Raw genomic sequence first — 22994 nt, forward strand, 5'->3', positions numbered from 1 at the left:
GACTGCATGCACCTCATTACTGACATGCTGAAACCCTTGAATTGCAACTGGGGAGAGAATTACTATAGCTCAAGAATTTTATGTTCTCTAATTTCTCTGTCACTCTTCATAAAATATATAATCATCTTTATTTGAAAAATTTATTTGGTGAAAACTGAGAAATAATAAAAGATGTTTTCTGTTCTGGAAAGCAATTGCAGCTGCTGAGCATGGTTTCTCTCTTCTGGTCCATTATATTGGATTTCCCGTGGAAGCTGAATATTTAGAGAATGGATTTTTAAAAAACAAATTCTGTTTAAGAAAGCTTATAAAATCAAAGCAAAACTAAAAACTAATGGCTGAGAGCTGTTTATGAGAATGTTAAATATGTATTACAAATGTGATTCTCATGAGCCTGCTTTTATCAGTGCTACTACTGTGGGTATAGAAATTCATTTATCGAAAACATTTCTTACTGTCTTTGTTCTCATGGAGTCTGAATTCAGCAGAAGCTTCAGTGACAACAGGAGGGCTGCCATGGGGCTACCTGTTTCTGAGGGTGTCTCTGGTTATTTATATATATGGGTGGCTGTCTACGTGGGAAGGGACTCTTTGGGGTCTTGACACTTTGGAGATTAAAAAAAGGAGAATTTCAACTTTTGGAGCATAAGTCCTTTCAAAAAGAGTCCTTGGGTTTTCTTGGTAGATTCACTCTCTAGTCCTTTCTACTCAAAATGAATTCTTTCTAAACTGGATTGTTCTAGAATAATCTTCTGTACATATATATGAGTTCCATCTGCTGTTCTCTCTGCTTAAGAACCTATAATGATATGCTCTAAATTCTCACACCAGATCATAATTCCTTTCCTTAGAATTCATTCACTGTTTCCTGCACATATGTTACCTATCAACTAAATTTAAAATTACTTGGAAACAAGAGCCACATCTTAGTACAGTGTGGTGCGCAAGAAGCAGACCATGCATACTTGTGGACCCAATATTTACATGCACTTCCCTTTATGTATCCCTACCCAACCCTCACAATGCTCCTCTCACTAGTGAGACCAACGCCCATCTACAAATGATAAAACCAAAACTCAGTATTTGCCACTTACCCTAAGTTGCAAATTATACAGAGAGGCAGTCAGTGTAGTGAAATGATTAAGAGTAGTGACCCTGGAGCCCAACAACTTGTTACATTGTTGGTTCAAGCATTAACTAGCTTTGTAAAGGTTCTGCCCTAACTTGAGTTTGACTAAGGGCAAATTAGTTACCTCTCTGTATCTCAGTTTCCCCATCTTTAAGATGAGACAAAGCAAGGTCACATACCACAATGGGTTGCTGCAATGATTGAATATATAGTATGTAACACTCGGCACACAGTAAGTGTTACATAAGTGCTGGCTATAAATCACAACTATATTTAGAGCCCTGCTCTTCCATTGGTTGAATTGAAAGATACAGCTATATAATTTCTCAGGTGAGTAAGCATTTTTCTGTTCAGTTAGCACTTAGAAATACTAACATTAAAACACATTTCCATATTTGCGCAAAAGCAAAAAACTTCAATCCTAAAAACTGAGTTCACACAGAAGATATTTGTGTTACTCACCTTAATTTGTTGATTCCAGTTGCTAATGAAAAGATTTGCTGTCTTTTCAACTTCGTTATTAAGCTATTGAAGAAAAAAATAGAAAAAAATTATTTTTTGCTGTCTTCTTGTTGAGTCACGGTGCTGTCTTATAAGTTGTAGCACAATCACGATTGCAATTCATAGAAACTTCAAAATCCTACAGTGGACATGGTTCCTGAGAAAAGTAGCCAAACTATTTTTTCCCCTGTCGAGGAGGCTCTTGACAGAATTTAGCTTGAATGCATATGGTAAAACAATTATGTCTAACATATAACTACATGAAAACAACATACATGTGTGCAGTCCGTGTGGGTGAGGCTCTTGCATAGTCTGATGTTACATCCACCCCATCCCTTCTTCTTCCACATTGTACCGTGTGGCCCAAACTTTAACACCATGAGAATCTGTATCAGCCCAAGCAGTGCCAACTTTACTGAGTCTCATTGCCTCTGAAGTGAATATTGTTTTAACTTCAAAGAGATTGAATTCTTATTCATAATTAACTTTTTCTCCTAGTTTAAACGGCCAAACAGGACAGTGATAGTAATGACAAAACTGGGTCCAGGCAACCCCCCCAGGAGGTCAAACTTGAGTTAAGGCGGAGCCTTTGTTCCTGGACCAGTGACCTCTTCCCCAGGCCCACAGATCAGCCACATTCAACCACCTGGAGATTTAGCAACATTGCATTTTGATTTTTTCCAGTTGATTAAATTTGGAATATATGCTTTACTGTAACAAATACAATGAAAATAACTTCATGCTTTATGCCATGTTTTACGCTCTGTATGTGGCTGAAGTGTGAAAGCAGTTCACTTTATTTTTAAAAATTCTAATTTTCTATCTTTTGTGTGAGAGTGGGAGGGGTGTCAGAGGTGCAGCAGGAAGGGGCAAAGCTGAAAAGATGTCAAACTGGAACCGTAGTTTGGAGGTTCATGACATTAATTATCTAAGGCACGGTTATAATGATCATAGCACTGTGACTAATTTATGGTAAGTACTAAGGAAACGCTAGTAATGATCATATTATAATGTGGTGTAAAAAATATTTATTCGTTAATAAAATATAGATTTGTGTTTGGATTTTATTAAGTTGATTTACAAAGGTGATGATTATATTGCTTTCTAGTAATTACTGCAAATTTCCTCCACCACCCTAGCCCTCAGTGGAACATTCATTCTGGTAAAAACACACGTAGGTCCACACAAACATCAATTCCATTTCCTGAGTGACTTTAATGAGTTTGAATAAATTTTTACAAATCCCCTCATCCTTCTGACTTACTACCTTTCAAACCTGCTTTATCTGGCTGTGATCACTTGAAATTCCCTTTAGCCACTGCCCCTTCCCTTCACAAGGATCCCCTGTTACTGCTTCAGAATTTCTTACCAGCACCTGGTCTTGAAATAGTGACCCTGATCCTCCCCTATCAGAACTAAGCAGCTTTTATGAAACACCCCTTAGGTTGTCCGAAAATATATCTGAAAGTGCTTAACAACTGCATGACACACAAAAAGAAAAATGATCACAGATGAAACTGTCCTGGCAGAAAAGCTACACAAATTTCTGAAACCTAGTATCACTTTCAGGTCACCTTTTATTCCTTGAGCCAAAGACAGAAATCTTGCTTAAACAGGGGAGAAAGAAAGATTTTTGACTCACTGATTTTCTCTTCTTCTCGTGTACACTCAGGACTTGATGAGTTGGTTTTACTGCTTCCAACTCAATTGCTTTGCCAAGTTTTCTGGAAATGGAGCATAAGAAACACACAAGTGTAGTATTAGGATTTATATCTACTTTCCAAATTATTTTCTGGGGAAATAAAATGGTGTGTTACGGCAAGTTTGAAGAGGAGTATTGGAGCACACCCACATTAAATATTTACGACTCCCTTTGGGGTAGGAGCAAGGCTGGGGCGGGAGCACTCACTGATGCAGGTCTGCTGCAGATTTCATGCCCTCTGAGACCCAGGCCCAGGCACTGACGACACCACTGGAGACAAAAACAAGGGGGAGAAGGGTGCATCATTTTCCCAAAAAGTCTGATTCATTGCTTTCAGCAACTGCACTCATATCCCTAATCATATTTCAATTTCTCCATGGGACTAAATGCTGCCAACATATTTATTTGCACTATACTCATTACAGAAACTGCTATTTTTCAGTCATTTGTCATTGTGATTTTCATTTTCTATCTCATGTCTGTAGAAGTTTGGGAAATAAAGTAGCCAAGGCTGAGAAGGCATTTAGAAGACACAGGAGACAGCATACGAGGGGCAGAAGGCCCTTGTGGACAATCTTTTCAGGCTCCTTATTTCACAGATGATAAACGAGGCTCAGAGAAGTTAAGTGACTGCAGATTCGAGAGCCCTGATCATGTCCTGCGTGCTGTTCTTGGGGTCGGGGTGTAGATCCTGTTCCCTGTTGGCTTTTAGGACAACAGCTCAGGTATTTTACGGTCTGTGAGCAGTATCACAATTTAACAAAAGGATAACACTGCCCTGTCCTCAGCAGCACAGAGGGAGGATTAGGAAGTGTGATGCTGTTTTCTCCTATGGAAGGGGCATAGCTCATAGCAGCCTTCACAAGGCAGGACAATAAGTCCAGTTGCATCAGTAACCTCAGGTACAGAGGCCTCTGTGTACTTTGATGCCGGGGGAAGGGGACAGGTCGGTGCCCTTACTGAAATCAGGATGGTGCAGTGGTTTTGCCTCAAATGACTTAGGTTGCACCCAATAGTCAGATAATGGGAGAACTAGATCTAAGGATGCCAGATTTTCTGCATATCCAAAGTCAGGCACAAAACCAGGCCCAAGACAGTACCTACTGTATGCTTGCAATTATAGGAAATTCCAGAAAAGACAGAATGAATATGCATATCGACGGGAAGCAGATCAGTGGTTGCTCGGGACTGGGTGGGAGGGGGATTGCACACAGGCATGAGGGATCTTTTGTGTGATGAAAAGGTCTCCGTGTTGATTTTCGTGGTGGCTACACAGTGTAACATACATCAAAATCCACCAAACCATCTGCTTAAAATGGATGCTTATTATTGCAGGTAAGTTAAACCTCAATTAAGTTGATATTTTTTTAAAAAATGAAGCCATGCCCTGACTCGTGTGGCTCGGTTGGTTGGGCATCGAGAGGTTGCTGGTTTGATTCCTGGTCAGGGCAAATGCCCAGGTTGCGGGTTCAGTCCTTGATGTGGGGTGTACAGGAGGCAGCCGATTCATTTTCCCTTTCACATTGATGCCCCTCTCTCTCCCTCTCCCTTCCTCACTCTTTCTAAAAATCAATAAACTATTCTAATAAACTATAATAAATAATAATAATAAAATAATAATAAATAATAATAAATAATAATAATAAATAATAATAATAAAAAGGAACACAGCCCTGGCTGGGTGGCTCTGTTGGAGCACTGTCCCTTACACTAAAGGTGGTGGGTTCGATTCCTGGTCAGGGCACATACCTAGGTTGAGGGTTCAGTCCCTGGTGGAGGCATGTATGGGAGGCAACCGATCGATGTTTCTCCCTCTCTCTCTCTCAAATCAATAAAAAGATATCCTCGAGTGAGGATTAAAAAAAAAAGGAAGCTAGGCACACTTTTGCCCCTCACAGGAGCAGGCAACGGAGCAGGAAGCCGAGGGTGCTGGCTCAGGGGGGTCTGCGTCTGAGTTCACATGTTCCCCACTGTTTCCCATATGAGCTTGGAGGGATCACTTGATTTCTCTGACCCTCACTTAATTGGACTTTTAAAATAAAAATAATTAAGGTTATTTATATAGGTACCTACCACAGATTTGGGTATAGATAAAAGTTCAATTAATGTTTATTATTAAATATTATTGTGCCAATCCCGGTTAACCAAACATTCTGAACGTGCCAGCTCTCTGGGAGCACCACGCTGGATCCTAGGGCTGCAACGCGATACGGCACACACCCCTGCTCTCATTCTTTAAAAGGTAATTATTATCTTTCCTTTTTTTTTTTTTTTTTTTAATCCTCACCTGAAGATATATTTTTTCCGTTGTTTTTCAGAGAGAGTGGAAGGGATAGAGAGAGGGAGAGAGAAACATTGACGTGAGAGAGACACATCATTGGTTGCCTCCCGCATGTGCCCGACTGAGCCGGGGATCGAGCCTGTAACCGAGGTACGTGCCCTTGGCCAGAATCGAACCTGGGACCCATCAGTCCTTGGGCCGATGCTCTAACCACTGAGCCAAACCAGCTAGGGCTATTTTTCCTTTTTATTGAATTTATTGGGATCACACTGTTTAACAAAATTATACAGGTTTCAGGTGCACAATTCCACACCACATCACCTGTGCACTGTTTTGTATGTTCGCCATGCCAAGTTAAGTCCATCACCATTTATATCCCTATACCCTTCTCCATCTCCCCGCATGTAGGAGATAATTCGAATCAAAACCATAATGAACACTTACAGGACTTTGCCTCTGTCCCAGGTAGTAAGCACGCTTTTTGTATCATCTCATTTAATTCTCACAGCAATTATGTGAGATAGGTTTTATTTCCACTTTATTTCCACTTTAAATAGACCCTGAGAAGTAAGATAAATTTTCCTAATTCACCTACCTGGTAAGTGGTAGAGCTGGAATTTAAACCCGGGCAGTCTAAATAAAGTCTCTACTCAACCACTGTGCTAGTCTCCTTCGTAGTCTACTAAAATACCATCCTAAAAATCAAGTTAAAAGTCAGAGCAATTCAAAGTCAGCATTTGCAGTTACAGATGATGCCTAAGGAGGAATAAGAATATGAGCTCCCCAAACCGTCTTTTTTTATTTTCCTCTCATTCACCATCACAAGAGGCTTTTGCGACAGCATTGCCCGTTTAGCCTGCCATCTGCAAGCAAGAGTTAAGAGTCTTCGTAATAAATATAACCAGTGGACCATTTTTAGAATACCAATATTGAGGAAGATGTGAACCAATGTTTTTTCAGCATCCAATGTTCTAATCTCTTTCCATACATTTTCTCATTAAATATGCACCCCCCATACACACCTATATACACACACATAGTGGAGAATACACCATTACTTCACCTAACAGTGGAGGAAATGAAGGCACAGAGATGCCAGGTTATTCGTTGAAATAAAGCAGGATTCACACTTTTTTGACTCCAAGACATTCCAACTTAACGACATTGCTTTCCAAGCTAACCGTCACCACCGAGACCTATTACATATATGGGCTTAGGAGTCATAAAGGCATGGGATGAATGCAGCTCTGCAACTCGTAATCTGTGTGATTGGGGAAGTGTTTTAAACCCTCCAAGACTCAAGACTTTGTCTGTAATAGGGACCATAATAAAACTTCTTAGGGGTTTTGAGGATTAAGTGAGAGTATCTATAAAAGCATTTAACACAATGTGTCGCACATAGTAAGTGCCCAAGACCCGGAAGCCATGCTTGACATGATGTACCTGCCACCTTTATAACAGGAAGCTGGAACCAAACAAATGACACTGTTTATTATATTTAAAAATTATTTTACCTTACCTCTTTTTCATATACTTACTTTTTCTTTGTGTTCTGTAATGCTTTGTTCAGCTTAATTGCCTGTTTCTGAAGTCCTTTGGCATAGTTAAACTCCAAGTTTGCCCTGTTAGCAAAGGGGTAGTTAGGATGCGCTGTCCAAAAATCAAGCAACACCTCTACCCCCCCCCCCCCCACATACATACGAAGGAAGTAATTCATCCTACATTAGGGGTTTTATGATAATGAAAATATGGCAGTAACCCAAGTTTAGGAGGGACTCAAAGACTGGAACGATTGCTGTTGACCTGTATGATCTGACCCTTGGTTCCCTCTCTGATTTCCTCTCCTACAAGTTTTCCCCTTGCTCTCTGTGCTCTGCTAGTGACCAAATGCCATTCGGCCTCTGGGCCTTTGCATTTGCTATGGCCTTTGCTGGCTACTCCTTTTGCTGTATAATCATATGGCATTCTCCTTCAAGTGAACACCAACAGGACTTGTTCAAACATTACTACCTCAGAGCCTATCCCTATCTAAAAGAGCATCCTTGTTACTATCCCCTTACAGCTTTTATTTATTTCCTAGAACTCATCACTATCTTAATCACATATTTTTTCAGTGTACTTCTATGACCACGCCTAGGATGTAAGCTCCATGAGGGTCTAGAATTTGTTTTGTTCATTGCTATATATCTAGGCCTAGAACAATGCTTGGCACATAATAGGTGGTTGGTTTGTGTGTAAATGAATGAATGATGAACTTTCCATCAGGTCTTGGTTAGAATTTTTAATTAGTTTCTGCTCCAAGTCTGTTCTCACCTCACCTCTCTCAAAAACTTAAAATTGCCGAGCTATTTAGATGTATTAGTACAAGTTTGAGCTGTGCTCAGCCCTGATAACAGAGTACACAGCTTTTTAGCACTTAGAATAACTAGACATATAAACCCTTTCCTAGCCTAGTGCTAACCAGAGGCCTTTTTAGGACGTTCCTTCCCAGCATTCTTTCTTGGAAGCAGCACATAGAGCATTAAATATGAGGAAGCATCTCACAGCTGAGCACCAAATTCCTAATGAATATTAATTTTTAAAATATGATTATTATTATGTACCCCAAAGGATCTCTAAACATCCAGAACACCCCAGATAAACAGCAGGGGTGTGTGGGGAAAAGAACCACAGTTTGCACATCCATCGGCTCCAGCACAATTTCGAGAGCCTCCCAACAGGGAAGGTTAACGCTGTCAGGCACAGCCTCCTCCTCGGAATTCAGTTTCACTTTTAGAATGTTCTTGCAGTCCGTACAACGTGTCCTAGAGGCTAAGCAGACATAAAAAGAACAATACCCAGAAGGAAGTGCTTTTTTCCTTTAAATCACTAACTTAATCAGATCCTCCTGGGGGGAAATGTTGGGCTTTGGTGGCAGAAAAGGGAGAGGGTCCTGCTCACTTAGAAGCTCTTGCTCTTCTGCTTTGAGCCTGGCCACCTTTACCCCTGAGCTTCAACACTTATTGGGCACTTACAACATGCCAGGCACCATTCTAAGTGTTTTAGGTGTGTTGTATCATTTAATCCTTGATAACTCCCATGAGGTACGCACTCTTACTCTATCCATTTCCTGGAGAGGAACAGCAAGGCACGGTTTAGTCAGTAACTTGCCAGAGGTCACTCATGAAGAAGTGACAGAGCTGGGATTCAATCCTGGGCAGGCAGGATTCAAACCTGCCTCCTTGGCCGCTCCAGTCCCCTCTGAAACTGGGGAAGAGGCTGGAGATGGAGAATGGTGGGGCAAGTCAAAGGTAAGTACTTTTAAAGATTGATGCCGCCTCTCACTTTGCCTTTAATTGCAGAGTTTCTGAATCGCCTCGTGGCTCAGCAGCCTCAGTGCAGACAATGAGTTTCGGGGGCTTCTCCCAACAACACTGGAGCTGCTGTTAAGGTGTGTTCCCAAATGGGGAGGAGGAGGTGTTAAGGGCCCGGAAAATGGAGAGGGAGGGATCTATGACATCAACTGTCACCAACTTAGCCTTCTGGGTGGGACTGAGTTGGACGGCTTCTCTGAATGTCACTATTTATTGCATCCTCTGTCCACCTTCGATATAGTAAAGGGTTTTATGATTAGCATTCAAACTGATCAAGCAAAGCAGGCTGTAATAATCTCCTCTTGCATTTTAAATCCTCATGACCATTTCACAATCCTCAGCAGATTACCCCACCCGTCAGAGGAATGGAAAGGAACTGGGGTGGGGAGGGCGGGGGTGGGCACAGGGGGAATGGGGCGCTGTGGCTGGGCCCCTTTCTGGAGAGTTCTCCTATAGACGAACGGTTCCCAGACCTCTGGCCCTGAATGGTCTTTATCTTAACAGACGTTAATGGCTAAATTTTTCCCTGGAGAAATTGGTTCTAAGAAGTTATGTTCCAACTGGCAGGCATAGAGAGAGCTGTCATTTTTACAAGTCGGAATGTTTGTAAATTGAACAAACACTGCCATGCGGCTCGTCTGTGTTTATGGTCTAATAAAACAGTATGTCTATATATCTTTTCAGAATTCTTGCTAAACAGAAATGAACGGACTGCTGTGTTTTCCCAGGGCAGAGGTGGCAATGCGCAGCCTCCTCCGCCGCCTCCCCCCAGCCTCTCGGTCCTTTGAAGGGAGCTGCTTTATCGTGGTTTCCAGCCTAAGAGTTATCACATGCAAAGGGAGTCAAGAGAGGCAGAGCTAATTTCAAACTGAGACCTAGAATCTTCATTCCCTCATTAAAATAATCAGAAACATGCTTGTAAGAACATTGTGCTTAATGTTCTGGCCCTATAACTACCTAATAGGAGTTGAGATTCCCTCTCCAAGCGGTTGTCTTGGTGCATGTGAAACTGATGAGGTATTTATCTTCTGATGGGCAATTCAATAGCAGAATATCCCAGTGAGTTTTAAGGATCCTGGTCCAGAGAAATGGCATGCACTGACTTTTAATCCATTTATGTTCTGATTTCCTCTTAGCAAGTGGAGGCAGGTTAATAAATTTTCATTAGTAATAATGAAGACCAACCAATAAGTCAAAGACCCACATTTGTCTTAGAATTTAAAGTAAATTATACTTTTGAAAGAAAGGAGAGATGGAAAATAAGTGGTATCAGATTCAATATTTTAGGTAGAATGCAAATTAAACTGTAAGAATATAAGTGACCGTGTAATCAATTTTAGAGTTTCCTGCTCTAATAAAATTAAGATTTTAAAAAGTGGTAAAAAACAATAAACTGTAGCTGGTCCCTTTGTCTACAAGGAATTAATTAAAAGAGATATGCACCATTATATGTCACTGCAGTGTTATTTACAATAGCCAGGATATGGAAGCAACCCAAGTGCCCATCAGTAGATGAGTAGATAAAAAAGTTGTGGTACATATAGATAGTGGAATATTATTTGGCCATAAAAAAAGAATGAAATCTTACCATTTACAACAGCATAGATAGACCTAGAGGGTATTATACTAAATGATATTAGTCAGACAGAGAAAGACAAATATCATATCATTTCACTTATATGTGGAATCTAAAGAGCAAAGTAAATGAACAAACAAAACAGAGATTCATAGATACAGAGAAGAGACTGATGATTGCCAGAGGGGAGGGTTGGGGACTGGGTGAAAAAAGTAAAGGGATTAAAAACTGCAGATTGGTAATTACAAAGTAGTCATGAGATGTAAAGTACAGCATAGGGAATATAGTCAATAGTACTGTAATAACTACATGTGGTGCCAGGTGGGTACTTGAAATGTGGTGGTGGGGAGGAATCACTTTGCAAAGCATACGATTGTTTAACCACTCTGCTGTACACCTGGAACTAATGTAAAATGATACTGAATGTTAACTGTAATTAAAAAATAAAATTAAAAAAATAAATGAATAAAATGGAACTAAGGCTCTCTCAAGCTTGAAAACAGCAGGTGACAGAACCCTCCCTTCAGTATGAATTAAGAAGGAATTTTAGTAATACGAAAAACTTTGTTTGCAATATCACCCCCATCTCTGGCCTCCTAATTTCCACTAGCAACCGCTTCTGGTTGGGGGCCTGGTATGCTGACGTTTTCCACCCAAGCTTTATCAGTTTGTTTTTGAAAGAGCAGCATAAGCTCATCTTATAAACAGGCTATGTTTAAAAGCTAGTTGCTAGCAACTTGAGAGACATTTTTACATGGAAGCTCTGTTATATGAGCATCTGGGTTCTCTGGCTGGCCCATAACACCCACTTCGTCATTACTGATGGTCTCAGTTCTGGTTCCAGAGAACAATATAAAAGAAGACGAAATAGGAGGGTGAGACAAGGAGGACACCCTTCTTGGGGGTCCAGTCTGAGACTCCCACTGAGTCACTGCTCACTTCTAGCTCAGGGAATGGACCTCTGTGGTAGCTCTAAAACTTCAGATCCTCTGTGTCTGCTAATTCCCGAGCTGAGTGAGTTTATAAAAGGAGTTGGGGGAAGTTTCAGGAAAAATGGACAAAAAGGGTAGTTTTCAAAACTTCTTAGCTAGAAAACCAAATTTTATACAGAACCCACCATATTGTATAAATACTATGTTCTAATTAAGTGGGACCAAGGGCTCCCCACAGACAGGTGTGCTACCAAGTTTAAAAGCCACTGGGCTTGCCCGGCCGGGCGTGGCTCAGCGGTTAAGCATCGACCTAGGATCCAGGCGATCAGGGTTCGATTCCCGGTCGGGGCACATGCCCGGGTTGCGGGCTGCAGCCGATCAATGACTCTCTCATCACTGATGTTTCTATCTCTCTCTCCCTCTCCTTCCCTCTCTCTGAAATCAATAAAGATATATTTTAAAAAAATAAAAATAAAATAAAAGCCACTGGGCTTGATAACTGCTGATGTCCCTACCCACAGAGGACCTTAAAAGGCCCCCCGAGAGTGATGGGACTCCCACAGCACTGCCCCATACTGCCTCTCTACTTGGAAGATGCCCTTATAGGGAGCCTGGGTTGGGCTTAGTAGAAATCAAAATGTATCATCTCATCCATATCCCCATCTGTAAATTAGGAATAAATGAGAGTACATTTGTACTGCACTGGATTGTGAGGATTAAAGTAAAAAAAGACTAACTATAAGACACATCTAATACAGTGGCTGATCTATAGATAGTGCTGGATAAATGGTCTTTTCTGTGGTTTTATTATTCTTTTTCAGCTTCTGTTCAAAATAATATTCTATATACTATGTAAGTAAATTTCTCTGACACTCATTTATTGCTCTTCAGAAATAAGCTAACTTGAGCATCTTAAAAGCTATGAGTGCCTGAAGGTACAGTCACTCATACATTAATTCATTCAATGAACATCTCTATTGAGCACCTGCCTGCTCTGTGCCAGACAGAGAACAACAGTGTAGGGCAGGAGAGCCATGTCAGAGGTAAGCACCAGCTCCCCACGTCTCTGAGGAGCACTTTTTTGAGACTGGGGACTGGAGTCAATGTAGGCCCGCTAGAAGGGGATGGCGTTTACTGGAGCCTGGCACTGAAGGTGAAGACGTGACCACAAGGCAGAGGACATAACCTGCACGGATGCAGGGACCCATGATGAGGGGTAGGAGTGTGTGGGAGGGGTGGCAGGCACTCATTAGGGGTGACTGCAAGTGGTTCAGTAAGTTGGAGAGGAACATGCATCATGGGGAGATGGAGAGAGAAAGACAAGCTTGACATGAAGCAAAGACCCAGATCTCTTTTATAGAATGCTATGGAAGCTCAGTTTTATACTGAAGGTGATGGAAGTCTTTGAAGAGTCTTAAACAGGGTCATGGCCATAGAGTGGAAGATGAATTAGAGACAGAGATAGGGCCCCTGCTTGAGGCAACTTTGCTTGGATTAGAGACAGAAGGTTCTGTGAAGGGACACAGCCCTGAGCCAGGGTGCAAGACTCGGGGATTGAGAGTGGTTTTAATTCCTGCCTTCACTCAGCCCCTCTTCCTGGTGCCTTTGTGCAGTGCCCTGGGACAGAAGAAGGGATTAAGAGATTTTTGTCAGAATAATGGCAGAGGCAATGAAATGAAAAGAAAGCTATAAGGTATAAGAGGTGTTTAGAAGAAAGCAATATGATGACTTGGTCATAAATTGAGATAAAAGGAGGGGTCATGGGTGGCTCCCAGGTATTGGGCTTGATTGGGTGGGCAGTGGTCTTGGTCTCCATGGTAAAGAAAAATAAAAAATCCATGAGTACCAGCTTCGGGGGAAAGCCTAAGAGACTGTTTTGGATAGGCTGACTTTGTGATTTCATGGGACACACAGGTGGGAATGTCCAATAGACTGTGGATATGTGGTTTGAAGTACAGATAAGATATATTGTCTAGTAATACACCTGCAAGAGTCATGAGTATGCAGAAAAGAGCTGAAGCTGTGGGAATTAAGATCACCCAGGCTGTGGCTAGAGTAGAAAAGGGGAGGCCTTACCAAAGATTTTATTTTAGTCATTTATTCCTTTGTTGACAGCATCTGCAACGGATCATGGCTGAAACAACAACCAACTGCACTTTCGTCTTTGTTTTCCTTTTTCCTCCCTTCCTCCTGTCTGTTTGTCTGTCCACACCAGTGGTACCTGCCATTTGAAAACCTGATCTTAAGCTTGCTTGCAAAGGAACAATTGATTTTCCCATCAAAGCCTGTTTTAACATTAGCTGTGAAAGTGCAGGGAACCAGACACTCATAAGTGGTTTCTGGGAATGTGTCTTTGTCTTTTAAAATTGGATCTGTAATTGTGTTAACGTGAAACCCGATGACTTTGTCATGAGGCACCTTAGTCTCTGGATAAATCTGAGTTGCAACTGTAAAAAAGGAAACTGTAGCAACTAATTGGATAAAAGAAGCTAAGCATGACCATGAATTGCAGAATTTCCCGGAAAAAATGGTGTTTCAATAACAACTGTAATTTTCTAGCACCACCAATTAGAACAAATGCAAGAAGGCAGCTGAGCTTGGAAAGAAAACATTCTCTGCACTCGCAGCTTGCTTGTGACGCTGTCTCCTATAGCCAGCGCTGATACAGAGCTGCTCTGCAGAGCCATGTTCCAAGGACAGTAAAGACCTTGTTCTAACACTGTGGCTGTAATATAAGAAAGTAAACCCTTAACCATCTTTCATTTATTTATTCATTCAAGGTACAAGTCTTTACTGAATCTATTTCACTTGGCAGGTACCTTAATTCCAGGAGGCCCTTTATCTTTCATGAAGCTAGCTACCGGATGTGCCTTTATGATTTTCTATGTCATAACCCTCAGAAGTTGCAATAGAGATACGGGTAAGAAAGAACGTTCTGACTCCAGAACGTGGAGATGCAGAGCGATCTGGGCAAGACAGTTTTGGAGTAGTGATTCCCCCAAATGTATTCAGTTTATTGTTGAGTCTATTTGCCAGGCATAATTTGTCACTTGCCTTCTGTCTTTGCAGCTCTCTACTGGGCACGAATTTTGAACACAGGAACAGCAAAAAATCAAGGACCAGATGACTGCAGCCCAGGTCAGGTGCATAGCTAAGAACGGGTACAGATTCTACCTCATCTGCAGGAGGGAGGCACTCTCTAACCCAGGCAATGGGTTGAACTTGTGCAATAGTTAACTGGTCTTATTTTAAATAATCTCCTTCGAGACTGATAAAAATACTTTCTTAAAGAAGAAATGCTCTCCCAGATTGGCCCTCCTATTCCTCTCTTAGAATCAAAGCTACTTGGCTATTAAGACAGAAGTAACATCTTGCTTTAAATTTGTCTCTTTTCGACTTCATTTGACAAACCTGATTCTTTGTGACAGCCTCTTGGAGCTCCCCTGCACCTTCCCTTAGTCCTGACAAAGTGACTGTTTTCCTTTGTTCTGGACCTACTAGTGCAGGAAGCAATCAGCCCACGTGTCTGTTCTCACGGCCACACAGGCAGTCACTGAAACATGGAATGGGTTACCTCAAAAAGGATAAGTAATCTAGTGTGAGGGTCTATTTAGAGTGGTTTATTACAGAGCTTTCTAGAGGCAGGAAAACAGCCTACGTCTTTATGGCCCAATTCAGTCCCCAGGTTCTCAAATTTTAAGCAGAAATCTTTGTAACTTCTTGGCTGAGTTCATTGTGCTCATTTCAGCATAGTGAACAGCCCTATCCATGATCACATCTAGTATTAAAGACTCAGATACTGAAAATGGCGACTTTTATTTCATCCATTAGGTGGACAGATGATTAGAATGACTTTTCTAATCATTCACTGGGCATTTACTGAAGAAGTCGGCCAACCAGGCTGCAAGAGCTCAGCATGCAAAGGCGAGTAAGACACTGCCCGCCCTCGCCGGGGAGGCAGATCCGTCACCTGCTAATTGCTGTCACCGTGAGCACAACAATGGCACCTGCGGGCGGGCGGGAGGAACGCGGGCCTCGGCAGGGGGTGACAGACAGTCTGCAGGATCCGAGGAGATTTGACTGGACTTTCCCAAGCAGAATTACTTCCTGCTGTTTTCTGATTTTTATGGTACCTGAGTGATAAATGTGCAATAGAGTAGGATAGCTCTTCAAGCCAATCTCTCAAGCACCAAAATATAACCCTGCGTTTGGAAAGGACAGCTTGTAATCGCTCCTCCAGGTCGAGCACTCGCCGCAGCTACAGAGGAGGAACTGCAGCTTATTGCAAACGCACGTTTCGTACCTTTGCTGAAGAATGGATGTGACCTGCTTGCAGAAATTCTCTCCATTTTGAGAAAACTCCTTGAGGTTCTTATACACTTGATTATACTGAAAAAGAAAAGATGCACAGAAGGATTACGGGCACTTCCAAAGACAGAATTCCTGTAAACTCCGAGCGCTGCTGTAATGATACATTATCGAGCAGCTGTGGGATGCACACCTTTCTGTTGTTGTTGTTGTTAACCCTAACGCAAGGATATTTTTTCCATTGATTTTTAGAGAGAGTGGAAGGGAGGGAGAGAAGGGGGCGTAGAGAAAGAGAGAGACATCTACGTGAGAGAGACACATCGATTGGTTGCCTCCCACACTCATCCCAGCTGGAGACTCAAGAATTCTAACTGAAAGTTTTCCTCATTTGATTTAGAACGCCACAATGTCATTCTGAAAATTATATTTGTAAAGGTAGACCTTGATGACAATAGATTTTAAGTGCCCGAATGGAGAGGGTAAATGTCAGCTGATCCTGTTTCAAATACACCCTCTCAGTTTCCATCTGGGAGATGTGACAGCTGGTTGCATTTTTCAAAATGAGATTTTACACAAGCATCTGAAATATGAGTTTTTTTTAAAAAAGTTATAGCAGTTGATTCACATATTTTAAAACTCTTCAGAGTAAGCAAAGCATACCTGTGCTGAGGTCCAGGTGTAGCCTTTCTCATAAACAAATGATTCTTTTCTCAGGGACCTGAGAGTAAAATCACTATTTGGCAACCAAGCTTCCTCATTGTTATTTCCGTAAAAATAACTTGTCATCTATGAATGATTTGATACTAAAAGGCTTCCTTCCTTCCCTTACATGTACAATGGAAAACTTTTATTGAGCATTTTAAAATTGTTTAGTTTTTTTTTACTCCTCTGTTAACATTTTCACTAAGTTCCCCTAAGCCTTTCATTTTCTTCCCATAACGCCAAATAACATCCCACAAAACACGCCTAGGTATCATGAGAAGAAAATAGATAAATGTTTAGCAGGGCACGTGTCTCAGCCTCTGTAGCCCTTAGGTGTACACATGTGACTAATTACTTCTCGAGGCCTGGGCAAAAGTTTTGTGTTTCAGTGAAGGTTCCTCCCTTTCTTTCCTGACACTTGGACTTAGAAATGATGGCTGATGCCAGAGGATGGTCTTGAAGATGGATGCCATGTGCTAAGATTGTAGAGCAGTAAGAGAAAAGAGCCCAGGTCCCTAATGGCCCTGGAAGCCACCACAAAAGCTCTCAACTCTCTACTTTTGGACTTATTTTACGGATGAGAGAATGTTTTATTTTTTAAGCCACTCATTTCAGGTTCTTAAAATATGCAGCTGAACATATTTCATATTCCTATTACACAGTCTTTTAACTTTTTATTTTAAATTATGAAACATTTTTATATTTCATAAAGTAATGATACAGATAATAATAGTGATATGCTTTTGTATTCACCGCCTAAGTTATAGAGATATTAATAGTTTGCTTCTGTTCTCTCTTTATACAACTATGTTTTCCTTTTCATAATGTATTTGGCTATACTTGGGCAATATTCATTCATATGAACATATCTAATTACAATTAAAAAAAAAAATCTCTGTTGGGATCCTAATTGCAATTGTATTGCATATATATATCATTTGGGGAAAATTGACTTTTTAATGGCATCTAGACTTCCCATCCAAGGACACAGGAAGTCTTTTCATTTATTCAAATCTTACTTTATGTTCAATAACATTTTATGATTTTTGTAGGTCCTGTGGTTTTCTTATTTCATTTATTCAGAAATGTCACACAGTAGAAAGCTGTATATTTTTAACGTGATGTCCTATCTGCTTCCTTCTCCAGCAACAAAAACGCCAGGGGCTGGGGGCAAGTGCAAGAGAGGAGGCTGGGATGCAGCTTGCAGAGTGAGGCTTCCTGCTGGGCTGGGGCTGGGGCTGGGAGAAGACAAAGCAGAGATGGAGTGGAGGGTCTGGGGGTGCTCAGAATGGGAGCAAGGAATAGAACCCCCATCAGGAGAGCCGGGAAGGAAGGAAGGAAGGAAGGAAGGAAGGAAGGAAGGAAGGAAGGAAGGAAGGAAGGAAGGAAGGAAGGAAGGAAGGAAGGAAGGAAGGAAGGAAGGAAGGAAGGGAGGGACTGAGATGAGCGGTCACTATCACCTGAGGGCAGTATGCATTCCACAGCCCTGGGGTGAGAACAGGTGACCTCAGGCACCATGTGGGAGGATGGGGTCTGTAGGGGAAACCTTGCCCCTAACCAAAGTTGTGAACAGAACCAGCTGAGAATATTTCTACATGCTTGACTACAGGAAGTGGGGTGCCTGTGACAAAAGGGGGAGTTCCTGTCTTTCCCAAAGATACTCAAATTCAACTTTTTAAGAAACTATTATTTTACTGATTTACTTTAGAGAGAGAGGAAGGGAGAGGGAGAGAGAAACATCGATGTGAGAGCTGAACATCAGTCAGCTGCCTCCTGCACGCCCCCTACCAGGATCCAGCCTGTAGCGACCCACAACAGGGCATGTGCCCTGACGGGGAATTGAACCAGGAGCCTTTCGGTGTACGGGGGGGGATGCCAACCAACTGAGCCACAAAGGAAGAGGCTCCTCAAATGAAGAGCATCTTATGGCTTCAATTGACTCTGAAGCTGCCAGTTTTAGATTTTGGAAGATGATTTCCTATTAATTAATAGACTAGTACTTCCTAAATTTTTCACATCATGGCACACCTAGAAAATGATATTTGTACCAGGCAGTGTAATAAAGGGACAAAGTTGTTCCAGGCAGAGACAACAGGCCCATGAGCTCTGCCACACCCTGCCAATTCAAGGCTGAGGGACCTGTGTCCCAGATACACCCGTAACCCCTTCCCCAGTCCCCAGTGCGCCCAGGCATATACAGGCCTGGAAGCTCTTCAACACGTTATGCTGTTAATTTAGTGATCAGATAAGAACAGGATGCTCTGCTTGCAATAGCAATGGAGAGAATCTTTATCTTTGACCCTATATATACTGTACTGGACAATTCCCAACAAACCCTGATCACACTGAGATAAAGGTGACATCAATAAATAAAGGAGTTCTAAAAATACTTCCATTATTTTAGCATAATCCCTTATTTAGAAACAACTATCTACTCAGAGTAAGACAAAAGCGGTGAAAAGCAGACTTACATAAATATCAAAGCAGAACCCAGAGACCATCTTGTCCAGTGTGTGTGTGTGTGTGTGTGTGTGTGTGTGTGTGTGTGTGTGTGTGTAATCAGAAAATATTGGAACATGTCTGCTTTGAGGGGATGAAATCTCTTGACCTTGGCTCTGGCTCTCCCTCTCCTATTCCCCTCCCTTCCCATCCTACTCTCATCTACCCTGGTGACTAATAATTTGATCATAGACACTGACCCAGCTCTTTGAGGTTGAATGGCCTAGCTCTTGGCCTATGTTACCCATTGGAGCATGACCTAAAATAAAATATTAAATTTTTTTTTGTTTCATGGGTCCCTTTGGCATTCTGGTGAAGCCTATTTCCCTCGGAATAATATTTTCAAATGTATAAAATAAAATAATAGGATTACAAAAAAACCTAATATATTTGATATATATTTATGAAAACATTTTAAAATCATAATATTATGTGTGTTTCATGATTAAGAATTACCCAATCTTCTAAACCACATTGAGTGTGAACAATATTTCTAGATATCTGCTAACAACTTTAATATTATATAAAATACATGTGATTTTTCTTGGTCACAAAATCACAGACCCTTCAGTGGTGGTACTGGGTTATTGCTTATATTAAAAATTAAAGGAAATTCTAAATTTCAGGTATAAACTAGTGCAAACAAAAAGATGCTTTTCTCATTGAAACTCACGCAACCCACTGATTTCCATACATGGACACACTGGCATAGACCAGGTTAAGGCTTTATGAATTGATTGTGTTCTACGCAACCCTAGGCGCTCATGGAATGGGACCTTTTCCAGGTGGTTAAAGCTTCGTTTTCTTTTTTAATAAAACTGCCCGAGTGTTTCATAAAGCATTCATTTGCTTTATTTAACAAGGCACATTAATACTAATAAAACCCATCCGCACGTTTCACTTTGTTCCCAGGCTGCAGCCTCATCTTGCCAGTGTTGTTCCCCACGCACAAGCTAGGACTGCGCCAGGAAATCGAGTCGAACGCTTGAAGAAGCAGAAACAACTGCAAGTAAGTAAAGAGCCCATGACGAGAGGATTTAGAAACCCTGGCTGAGGGGATATCCACTTCCTCTGGATTCCCAGACTACTTTGGTGGCACTGGGCCCATAGAGATAACCTTCAAGGTTGTGGACAAGGTAGGAGTCCTTGGGGCAGTGGCTCGGCATGAGGAAAAGGGCCCTTCAGCATGCCAGGGAGAGAGCATTAAACTGACAGAGATGTGCTCATGGGTTGTCTTGGGGCTGCTCCAAAGAAAACATTTCTCCCAGTTCCTGAGGATGTTAGGCACTCAGTTCTTTTTTTTAATTTTTTATTTTTTTTAACTTGGGCCTAATTGTCCCTCTCTTCTATCTCACTCTTTCCTTGGCCTTGACTTTCGTGACTATTGGTGCCAGGTTTTGACATATCCAGCCCCTGTCCCACTTAACTACCCCTTTGCAAAACCATGATCAAAGTATCAATGGTGAGAAAGGAGTAAACACTTTACAAGGGAGCAAATGCAGGGAGTAAAAAATAAACAAACAGCAAATAAACCATAAAAGACTTTAAAAAGTTACCTGTGCAGAAGATTGGAGTAAATTAAAGGGGGGGGGGGGGTTCTTTGTTCAAATCTATTGACAACCATATTGCTGGATTTTTTTTTTTTTTTACATTAGACATTACTTTTTCATTGGAAAAGTAAAAGTAGGCGGAGGCTGAGACTCCATTGCCATTATTAATATTACTAGCCATTATGACTTCATCAGCATTCAGCTCATCTGATTCATGAACTCATTTAGCAGGTACAGGTCCATCTTCTCTAAGTCTGAGCTTCCCTCACCCACCAGACTATTTCTGTAGCTCTATTGCAGCCCCCATTTATCTGCTTTTCCACAGTTTTGGTTTTCTTTTGAATAAAATACTTGCAAGACCCGTTGCTTCTGTTGTTACCAATTTTTGCTTCTTGGCACTGTTTATTGGGATAACACCCTGACAATCCACGATTACTTTGTTTCCTAAGTAAATTAGCCTCTTCTTTGTTTTCGCTGCTCCTCATTTCCTAAATTACATCCCTGCTATTGCTGCTAACAACCTCACAAGTCTTTGAACTTTTGATCCATCTCCTGTTTTTGGTAACCCTCCCAGGACTGAAACAAGCATATTGGTAAACCTGTCTGAGAACCACCACAGGCTGGACCCCCTTGCAAAGAATTCCTTCCTCCCGAGGGGCGTGGCAATTCTTGATTCTCTCAATGATATGGGAAAATACTCAAAAACCTTCCACCCTAAATTCCTTCTCAGAACTGGCTGCCAACATTCTGCGTGTTTGTGTATCACTCAACGCATAATGTTGACACCGCTGGCCTGTATCTTAAGAGCGTTTTCTACACAGCCACCATCTGCATGCAAATAGGATGCTCTACCCGCTCAAAGTTTCTCTAAGAATATGAGAATAGAAGATGACCACACCTGCCCAGTCATTTGCTAAAAAGGGCAATGAAATTGAACCAAAGAACAACCACAGATTTTTGTCCCACAGCCAGTGTCGAAACATGTTTAGCTCCTGAGCATCTCAAACTTTTAAAGTTAAAATAGTTTAGTCTATAAGTCTACCCCTCACCCGCCTTCTCACATACAAAGACCCAAGCTACACCAAGTTACTCACCGAGCAGTCTGTGAGTGGGTCCCTCATGCTGAAATGTGTTTTGCTTCTGTCCTTTTAAACTGCGCTCCAGCCTTCAGCTTCCCACACTCGGGACGCATTGCCCTCTGAAGGCTGGGCGTGTCCTAGACTTCCTGCAGTCAAAGAGCCCAGAATCCTGTCAAGCACCCTGAGGAGGAAGCCCCACCCTGGACTTTCATCTCCTTTATTTACTGAAATAGCAAAGAACTGCTCTGGGTCAAGACAGCTGGTGTGAGATGGTGAGAAAGACTTCTGTAAATATTTAGAGGGCAGGCAGAATACTGAGCCCTCAACTGTGTGGCCTTGAGAGAAAGCCCAGAAGCTATAAAGTGTCTCTATAATTCGGACGCCCTCAGGGCTGATGAACGTTCTCTCAGCTGGCTGTACTAGTCACGTTTTTTTATTTTCTGTATCGTATGATGCTTGGACATGTTGAGGCCTTTTGGACTTGGAGAGAGAGAGAGCCTCGCTGGGTCTTCCTCTGCTGACCTTCCATACCTGCTCCACAGTCCTTGCTCTGCTCGTGACTGTCTAACTGCCTACCACAGAGAGGAAGGGTCCTTAGGGACCACCATTCACACACTTAATAATGTTTTCCCCTTAGCTTCTCCGAAGGAAATTTATCACTGGAAGTCACGACATTAAGCAGTAGCTATTAAAGGGCTAGAATTGGACAAGCCTACCTGGCATACAGGAATATGTGTGGAGACAAATGATAAACTGAGGTTAAAAACACATCACTCAGATTCCCGTGCCCTCAGAGGCTGTCGATAAACTGGGCTGGGGCTTTGGTTCTAGGGCCAGGGGCATCTCAGCGCCTTCCCCCTGGTTCTTACTGCATTTGGTCTCAGTTCAAAATGGAGAGATTAGCCTCCCTTGCCAGTTTCCACAAGAAATGTCATCACACCAAGCTTGCTGTGGTATGTGTGGCCCTAGTGCAGGTTGGTAGGATGTTCTTCCACACTTACTCCTCACTTGTCTTTCTCCCAGCAGCTGACTTGCTTTCCCACAGGCCTCATGGACATTTGCTCCATGAAAATGTCTCTATCTCAGTACAGTACCCCTCTCACAGACTGATGAAAGGGCGGCTGGGTGTCCTGGCTCAATCTAGACCGAGAGTTAAAGTTGGCTATTTGTTGAGCTTCTTAGAAGGGTGTTTGAATGTGCAAAGTTTTTTTTATTTTGGAGGTCAGAAAGGGGGTTGTATCACTTATCTCTTGTCATAATGATGCTATATATTAAACAGAAAATCCAGTGGCTTCAAATGACCGACTTTATTTAATTCACTAGTTTGTGGTTTAGCTGGGTGGCTCTCCTGGTCTTCCAGGTCTCGTTCATGTGAAAAAGCA

At 41.9% G+C, this 22994-nt stretch overlaps 1 protein-coding gene across 1 annotated transcript in view; it reads right to left on the bottom strand.

The window, feature by feature from the left end:
* Positions 1-21691, bottom strand: part of NOSTRIN (nitric oxide synthase trafficking) — a 46151-nt gene extending 24460 nt beyond the window's left edge. The window contains exons 1-6 of the mRNA XM_016200303.2: positions 21628-21691; positions 15778-15863; positions 7152-7235; positions 3540-3602; positions 3273-3354; positions 1592-1654 (exon numbers count right to left, since the gene is read on the bottom strand). Coding sequence (XP_016055789.2) covers positions 1592-1654; positions 3273-3354; positions 3540-3602; positions 7152-7235; positions 15778-15863; positions 21628-21654 — 405 coding nt within the window. The 5' untranslated portion in view covers positions 21655-21691. The remainder of the gene's footprint in view (positions 1-1591; positions 1655-3272; positions 3355-3539; positions 3603-7151; positions 7236-15777; positions 15864-21627) is intronic.
* Positions 21692-22994: the final 1303 nt, after the last annotated feature.

This window comes from Miniopterus natalensis, chromosome 8, assembly GCF_054644295.1.
Source record: "Miniopterus natalensis isolate mMinNat1 chromosome 8, mMinNat1.hap1, whole genome shotgun sequence".
NCBI lineage: Eukaryota > Metazoa > Chordata > Mammalia > Chiroptera > Miniopteridae > Miniopterus > Miniopterus natalensis.